The sequence below is a fragment of the Morus notabilis genome, unplaced genomic scaffold, assembly GCF_000414095.1.
Source record: "Morus notabilis unplaced genomic scaffold, ASM41409v2 Scaffold523, whole genome shotgun sequence".
Taxonomy (NCBI): Eukaryota; Viridiplantae; Streptophyta; class Magnoliopsida; order Rosales; family Moraceae; genus Morus; species Morus notabilis.
In genome coordinates, this window is record NW_010360304.1 from 266,597 (window position 1) to 275,966 (window position 9,370).

The window sequence follows — 9,370 nt, forward strand, 5'->3', positions numbered from 1 at the left end:
TTGTTTTTGAATTTTCTCGGGAACCAAACGGAGGTTAAGGTTTAGGGTTTTAATTTTGGGGGAATAGGAGGCATTACCTTGGAAGAATTGTCTGGTTTCTTGACCTTGCGAATCGTCCTTTTCATCCTGACAAATCAAAGAGTAGAGAATGGAGTAGAGTAGAGAGATCTGGATTGAAAATGGGTGGTAAATTTGAGATTTCAGTAAGGGTAAAATTGAAAATAAAAAATTTCATTAACCACTTAATACTGATTCACGCATATGAAATCAGAATCAACTTTAAGCCTTTAAGGCTGATTCTGCTTTTAGCGTCAAATTAGGCGGAAATTATTTAAAAATTTATTTTATTAAATAAATTTTTAGATTTTAGATCTCTCAAGAAGTGTTTTTTCTCTCTTAAAAGTAATACTAAATTCACCCAATATTTTATAAAACTTGATAAATTATAACATAATTAACTTTTCACTCTAAAAAGTAATATTGTTTTCCAAATATACCCATCCTCCTAGCATTTTATTTTGCCTCCATTCCTTTTCATCAGATTCTCTCTCATTCTAAACCGTCCCTCTCTATTCCTCCACGATCTCTGTCTCCCCCATGCACAATCTCTCTCCCCCCTACAGGATCTCTCTCTTACCTCTCCATTTCTCTCTCTTTAAAGATAACTCGGCCGCCGTAGTCGCAGGAGATCAGAGACACGAACTAACATCGCAATTTTTGTCGTCTTTCTTTTCCCTCGTCACCGTCGTCGCTGATCTGTCGTGGAAGATCAGAAATCGCGCTTACTCCGGCTCTCTCTTCACTTCTCTAGCCGTCGTCTTCACCAATCTATCGTGGAAGACCGAATCCGACAGCCACGACCAGTGACGGAGTTGTGATTCGCCGTCGGTGCGACATCGCGTTCAATGTCATGATCTCTTTCTCTCTCTCCCTTCCTGTCCGGCCTCACAACGGCATCTGGAGATTTCCGACCTTGAGATATTCTCTAGTACGTCTAAACAAAAAAAGTAGTTGTGATGTTGATCAAACACACACACACACACACACACACATATATATATATATATATATATATTCATGGTGATGGTGTCCAACTCTGCAAGTCATTACCGTTATATTTTCTTGAAGGACGAGAAGATGGTATTGGTTATTCTTTTGGGCAAATAATCCAAAAAGTGACCGAAAAGCTCTGGCTTTGAATTTGAAAACTGTATTGTTAATTCTTGTGGCATTAGACAACTGGCCGAATATAAAGATTACTACAAATAAGAGCCAATCTAGAAGATCTGAACGGCATAATATATATTGTTGATTTTTGTTGGATTTATTTTTGAATTTTGTGTTTATTTCTTCATTTCTTTTTAGTTTCTTATTGTAATTTTCAGAAAAAAATATATATATTGTAATTTGGTTTCCAAAGCCGGTAAAGAGAGGTTTTGAATTTTTGTGTTTGAAATCAGGTGAATATGATACCAGTAAATACAATATTTAAATTTTCAGATAAATATGATATTTACTAATAAATACAACATTTATTCGTCATATAGTATTTATCGGTAAATACAATATTAAATGATCGCCGGAGTCGGTGTTTAAATTTTTAGATAAATATGCTATTTACTGGTAAATATGGTATTTACTAATAAATACAGTATTCACTGGTAAATACGGTGTTAAACAATCGCCGGAGTCAGTGCCTGAATTTTCAGATAAATATGATATTTATTAGTAAATACAGTATTAAACGGTTGTCAGAGTCGGTGGCTGAATTTTTAAATAAATATGATATTTATTCGTAAATACGATATTTATTGATAAATACAATTTTTACCTGTAAATATAACGTTAAACGGTCGCCGGAATCAGTTGTCAGCTTTTTGGATAAATATAATATTTACTAGTAAATACGATATTTACCAATAAATACAGTATTAAACAGTCGTCAAAAAATAATCACTGAAAAACGGTCATAAGTTACTGAAAAATTGTCTCTAGTCGCCAGAGCCGACCACCGGTTCTAGCCATGATGGACTTGACTATAAACTACTTATTTTAAAAATTATGCTATAATTTACTATTTTTTAAAAAAATAGATATTTAAGAGAGAAGAGTGTGGTGAAAAAAAGAGTTTAAAGATGTTTTTAAGTTTTTAATAATATTTAAAACTTAAAATATTAAATTATTCTATAATTTACTATTTTTTAAAAAATATACTATAATTTATTAATCACTTTACCGGTTATTGTTATTTTCCTCTTTAACCCTAAAGAAAGTCACATTTGAAAGCCCATTACTATAAGTCCACGTGAAGATTACATTACTGGACCAAAAGAATCTCATGGGCTCGCCATGGGACGGATCTAATTTACCAAGGTCCACAATGCGTTCCCTTCCCTCACTGAAGCTAGTGGAAGCACTCCCCATGGCGGCTCCTTTTCTTCTGAGAGGCTTTCCGCTCCACCGCCTCCGACTTCACCTCCACCACAGACTCGCCGTCGGCCGCATATCGGCGCCTCGATGGCCGCTATGCACGGCCGCGAACGAGTCGACTCGGCCGGATGAGGAGGAGAAGGCGGCGGCGTCTTCATCAACCGACAACGACGGCGGCGAGCTGAGCGTGAAGGAATCGCCCAAGTATCCGAGATGGAACGATCCTGATTGCCGACAGTGGAAAGATAAAGAGGAGGAGATCCTCAGAGACATCGAGCCTATCCTTTTGCTTACCAAGGATATTCTTCATTCTCGAATGTAAGTCTTCCTTCTCATTTTCTTCCTTTTTTTAATTTTTATCACATATATTATTCTTGCTTTGTTTTATTTTATAATTGATCAGATTATATATTGTCTATTACTTTCTTTTATTTTGACTGACGATGCTACACTGAGAAATGGCAGGAAATGATGGAAATGATAATCGTTAAAAAAAAAAAAATTGATGGTTTTTTGGGGGAGTTAGATTCTCGTCAAATACTAGTTTAACCATTTTGGAATGATTCATTTGGATTGTTTGTGTTCATTTTTTGAAACCGAAGCAAATAGATAAAACTTATGGTGTGTCTATTCATCATTATTGAGGGTTTCGCGGACGATATGGATGCCTATCATATTATTGTCTTCTCAAAACAGCAAAATGAAAATTACACATATTTGCCTAGGGCATTTCGACATTGGAAGTACCTAGATAATAGTAGTAAATTGGAAGTCGCAACACAAAGATTATTACGAGTTTATCTCCTTAAAAGTAGTTATATTTACCAACACAAACAATACTCGGGGTTTTTTTGCCCCCTATTGTACATTGCTCCCAAACTATTTTTTTTTTTTAATTTTTTTTTATTTTAAATTGACATTTAAAACTTAAACCTCCTTTTTCTGTTGCAGAAGTTAGTCTAGTCCTGTCATGTCTCTATCCAAATACATCTTAAACACCATGTTTTATTATCTCCCATGGCTCACGAATCATGATTGTTCTAAGGCAATGTTTGGTAAGAGGGAAAGAAGATAAAAAAGAGTCAAAGACAATAATCTAGGCAAGGGAAATGGAGAGGATGATGAGGGCCTTTCTTTTATTCGGTAATTTATGTTTGGTATGAATCTTTCCCACTTCTTATCTCTTCATATTCGGAGAGACTAAAATTGAGGTTCTTTTGAGGGATTTGAAATCCCTCTTCAAATCCATTCACTCCATTTTCTTTCCCTCCAGACAACTATGGCTGCCAAATTTTTTTGCTAACCCCTCATCTTTCCCTCCTCCCACGTTTTCCTTCCTACCAAACAAGCTCTAAGGGTTTGCAAGCCTCTGTTCCTCATCTTGGAGGCGAGAAGGAAAATTTTGGGAAAAATCCTGTGCTCTCCTCTAAACCACCCGCGTTCTAGGTTTGGGAATATTTTTAGTGATTTTAGCTGGAGCTCGGAACCAGAGTTTAGAATAAAGGATTTTCCCCATATTTTCCCTTCCTAACAGAGCCCCAGCGCCCAATCTACTAAACCCCTGAAATATCTTGGAGTCACACGAGATAGGAATGGGGTTTAACGGGTATCTGGATGGAAACTTAACAGGGCAACAAGAAAAGGAGGTTGGAGGTTGGAGGTTTAAATTCTAAGAAAAGAGAGGTCGGGGACCGGTTTGCGATAAGAGGAAAAGGTCTAGAACCAATTAAGCAAAAAAACCCCCACACTATTCTCCAATGAAAATAGTTTCAATCAATTAGCAATTTTTACCCCTTGACTTCTACTGCTTTCACTCATTCAGCTAAAAGCAGCTTTTAGAAATAAGAATTACAGACCGAGATAATTTTGAAAATATCAGTGAAGCTCAAGTTTTATGGTTTGTTTGAAACTAATTGGGCTGTGGGCATTTCTTAGAACTTATAGGGAATTCCTGTTTGCTTGTTTCCTAAACTGAGAATGCAAATAAATAAATCGCTGCACATAAAAGACGTTCATGGCAGAAACCTGTTAAAGGGAAAGAAAGAAGAGGTAACTAGATGTCTATGCTTGAGGTCTTCATTGCGAATAATCTAAAAAGAGTGGTGGACAAAATGCAATAGCTAATCCGTGTGCTTGACTTTGGATATTAGATATCTCCTTGCATTCATGCATGCTATGCTAGTGTGTTACCTGAAGTTTAGCCATCTGAAGTTAAACTTGTGTTTATTTGCTGGGAATACATAATATCCCTAATGGATTTCTGTGCTCTAGGTATATGGACGGGGAACGGCTAACAGCTGAAGATGAGAAAGCTGTGGTGGAAAAGCTTCTTGCCTATCATCCACGCTCTGAAGATAAAATTGGATGTGGGCTTGATTCTATTATGGTAAAGATGCGACTAAACCAATCTTTTTTTTTTCGTGAAATTGCTTGTTTGATCATCGTATGTTTACCTTGGTGATTTTATGGTGGAATTCAAACCAATTCTCCATCTTCTACATGTGTTCCATAATTTTTCTTTAGACCATGAATTTGGTCTGGTCACAGAATGGTCGTCTTTATTGATTGATATGCCATATTTGCCATTTCTAACTCGGTCTCTTTTTCATCTAAGTTAATCATGTTTTTTTTCCTATTTGTTCTCACCTAAAGAGCTTGTTGTGCAAGTTTGTGAGGGATACTCTATGAGAAGTTTAATCCCAATAGAAGCAACTTTTTCTCTGTTCAATTTCTAGGATGTGAGCTCATTGAGTGTAATACGTTCAAATTTGCTTGCACAAGCAAGAAGTTTAAGGTCCGGGACTCCCGTACCTAACTGAAACATGGAAAATGAACACATCATCTAATCTCAACGGACAACTTATCTGAACATATGGTTTATCTTAATTTGCGAAATTTCTTAATGTGACAATTTTTGTTTTGTTAAATGATGGATTATTCATTTAGAGGGCCGGATACATGATTTTCTTAGAGGAATTACGTTGAGAGCTCCCAAGTTTTGTCAAAATATCACTTAATACCCTTGAAAAGAAATAGTAACACAAAGCACCTACCCCGTCATCACGCCATCAACGACAAATTGAAAAAGGAAAGCTAAATACTGGATTTTGATAATTCTTCTCATCGGGATATTTTAATAGTTGAAAACTTGTAGGTATACTAGAATCGTTGTCCTAGGCAGTTAGAAGCTGGTACAGGCGTGTTGGGATTGTTTCATTCCTGAGTTTTGGCTTTCTTTCTATCGAACTTTCCTCCAACAGATTTATTCCTTGACTTTGGGACATTGCATTATCAATTTCTACTTATGTTGATCGGGTTTAAATAACTTAAATCCGTCTGGTGTTTTTGTGTTATATGTGAAGTGGCTAATACAACTAAAAATTGTGTTTCATCTCTTCGCTTAAGGTTGATCGGCATCCCCAATTCAGAAATTCAAGGTGCCTATTTATCATTAGAACTGATGGGGCGTGGATTGACTTCTCCTACCAGAAGTGTCTTCGACACTACCTCCGAGAGAAATATCCTTCTCATGCAGAAAGATTCATACGAGAGCATTTTAAACGCAGCAGTTAAGTGGGTGTATTTGTGTCAGTTATGATGCTTACTTTTTTTGTTAATCTAGAAACAATTGGGGAGAAAAGATGCTAGGGTTTCTCATTGAACTGCTTAATTAATCAAATTAGAAAATAATGTTTATATAGACTTACAAAATAAATGGAAAGACTATTCTACTCTTACTAAAAGATAAAGACAAATGATAGTAACTAATGTTATTTAACATGCCCCATCAAACTCACGATGTGGTTGCAACAAGCATCGAGAGTTTGCTAGACAAAAACCGAAAATGCGAAGGGGAGTGTGACTTTGTAAAGAAATCAGCTATTTGCATATTAGAAGGAACGAAAGAAAATGTGAGAGTGCCAACTTGAAGATAATGTCGAGTAACATGATAATCAATCTTAATATGCTTGGTCCGCTCATGGAAAACTAAATTGCGTGCAATCTGAATAGCACTCTTGTTGTCACAATACAATGGAGTAGGTCAACAAAGAAAAACACTCATATATGCAAGTAACAAACTTAACCAAACTATCTCACAAGTGGTAGAAGCTATGGCACGATACTAGACGATCTAAAAATGACACCTTACTTCTTGCTCTTCCAAGAAATGAGTCGCCCAAAAATACACAGAAGCCAATGGTAGACTTACGATCAGTAGGGTCACTAGCCCAATTAGCATAACAGTATGCACGTAGCTCTAAGGACGAAATAGATGGAAATAAAAAACTCTGAAACTGAGCACCACGGAGAGACCTCAAAATATGAAGAACAACAGCCCAATGGACAGTAGTAGGTGAAGTAACAAACTGACTAGCCACATGAACAACATGTGCAATATCTGGATGAGTGATGGTGAGATAAACTAAGCTACTAACAACTGTACAATATAAGGTAGGATCCGGCAAAGAAGAACCATCAGAAGACGAATACCGAACATTAAGTTCAAGAGGTGTGTCAACAGTCTTATTATCAGTAAGACGAGCACGCTAAAATATGTCAGTTATATACTTAGACTGAGAAAGAAGGTAACCTTCTGGAGAGGAGGTGACCTTAATACCCAGAAAGTAACGTAGCGAGCCCAAATCCTTCATTGCAAAGCAATGAGCTAAAGCCAACTTCAATGCTGCAATCCCATCAACATCATCACCAGTAATAATCATATTATCAGCATACAAAGAAAGCAAAATATGACCAGCAGCAGTACATTTGATAAATAAGGCAGACTCATGATGGCTAGGACGTAACCCAAGTGAAGTGATATAGAAAGCTTAGCAAACCAAGCTCGAGGTACTTGCTTGAGACCATAAAGAGCTTTTAAAGCCTGCAAACTTCACTAGGTTGGTGGGGAACGCCTGGAGGAGGTACCGTGTAAATTTCTTCTTGAAGGTCACCATTCAAAAAGGCATTTTTAACATCCATCTGAGATATGTGCCATCGACGAACAGAGGCAACTATAATGAGGGTGCGAACAGTAGTCATTTTTGCAACATGAGCAAAAGTCTCCTCATAATCCATACCGTACTCCTGAGAATATCCCTTAGCGACCAACCGGGCTTTGTAGCTTTCAATAGATCCATCATACTTGGCTTTGATTTTATAAACCCAACAAGAACCAACCACTCATTTACCTAACGGAAGAGGTACTAAATCCCACGTGTATGTCTAGTACATCGTAGTAAGTTCCTCAGCCATAGCTTGCTGCCAAAGTAGATCACAAATTGCCTCGCTATAGGACAAAGGCTCAGAGATACGATGAATAAAAGCTAAGAAAGAAATACACGAGCTCGAATAACATGAGTAAGCAAAATCTGGTAACTGAGTGGACTTACGGATACGTACAGGTTGAGTAGGTGGAGGAACTAAAGTCTTAGGTGGTGATTGGGCGGCCATATGAGGAGAGGGAGCATCATAAGTATTGGGAGCCAAGGTACCAGTAACTATTGAACTATCAATGGGAACTCTACAAGAATCAAGATCTGAAGTGAGAGCGGGTGAGTGTGAAACAGGAGGTGGGACAACATCAGTATCGAGAGTGAATGGATCAATATGAATGAGATCATATGTAGTCATATTATGAGGACTAGCAAGAATAGAAAAGAAAGGTATATGCTCAAGAAACTTAACATGACGAGAGACGTATAATTTTTGACTAACTGGATCAAAACAGCCATATCCCTTTTGACTTGCACCATAACCCAAAAAGACACAAATGGCGGAACACGAGGACAATTTACTACGCTCAACATGAGGCAAAAGGACAAAACAAGTTGGCCCAAAAACACGCAATGAAGAGTAATTAGGAGCATATCCATACAATTTCTCAAAACGTGACAAATCTGAATTATGTGAGATTGGAATCCTATTAATCAAATGAGTAGTAGTAAGGATTGCTTCTCCCTAGACACTAGGAACAGAGGTTGACAATAAAAGAGAACGAGCAGTCTCAATAAGATGCCAATGTTTCCTTTCAGCAACACTATTTTGCTCCAGAGTATCTGTGCAAGAACTTTAGTGAATGGTTCCATCTAAAGCAAGTAATTCAGAGAAAGCATTAGAAGTATACTCCCCTCCCAAATCACATCTAAAACACTTAATGATAGCCGAATTTTGAGTTTTTACCATAGCTCGAAAGGTATTGAAAATACTAAAAAAGTCAGAATGACGTTGCAAAAGATTAACCCAACAATAACGAATGCAATCATCAATGAAAGAGACATAATATCTAGATCCCCTTTTGTAGCAATAGTAGATGGACCCTACACTTAAGAATGAACTAAGTCAAATGGTGCAAGAGACATAGAAATACTTTTGGAAAAAGGTAAGGCAAAAAATTTTGCTAGTTTACAACCTCTGCAATCTGAAATATCATGAGTGCGCAAATTTCGTAATGCTCCTATAGATGCCAAATATTTTAAACGAGAAAATGAAACATGTCCAAGACGAGAATGCCATAAATAAAAACTAGAAGAATGAGAACTCAAACGAAAAGAAGATAGGTCATCATTAGAAGCTGCAACCTCTAGTACTCTCAGCTCATCCAAAATGTATAATCCTCCCTGCCTACAACCTATCCCAATAAATTTATGGGACTGCGGATCTTGCACATGACAAGAAGTAGCAAAAACAGAGACTGTGTACTCAGAGTCACATAACTGACTAATAGAAACAAGGTTCAACGTAATATTAGGAATATAGTAAACATTGGTAAGGGAGAAATTAGACATGTAAACAAAACCGACGGCGGCTAATGGCATAGGAGTGCCATCACCAGTTATGACAGACACGGATGAAGCAGGACATAATGAAAAAAAAGATAATTAATCAGGTGACATGATGAGAAGCGTCAAAATCTAAGACCCATGCAGAACAAGACATACTG

The 9,370-nt window shown here is 37.1% G+C and overlaps 1 protein-coding gene across 1 annotated transcript; it reads left to right on the forward strand.

The window, feature by feature from the left end:
• Positions 1–2,343: 2,343 nt before the first annotated feature.
• LOC21392244 (protein DCL, chloroplastic) lies at positions 2,344–6,158 on the forward strand. Its single transcript, XM_010096359.2, has 3 exons — positions 2,344–2,748; positions 4,702–4,816; positions 5,836–6,158. Exons 1-3 carry the CDS (start codon positions 2,381–2,383, stop codon positions 6,001–6,003), a joined length of 651 nt encoding a protein of 216 aa, XP_010094661.2. The 5' UTR covers positions 2,344–2,380; the 3' UTR covers positions 6,004–6,158.
• Positions 6,159–9,370: the final 3,212 nt, after the last annotated feature.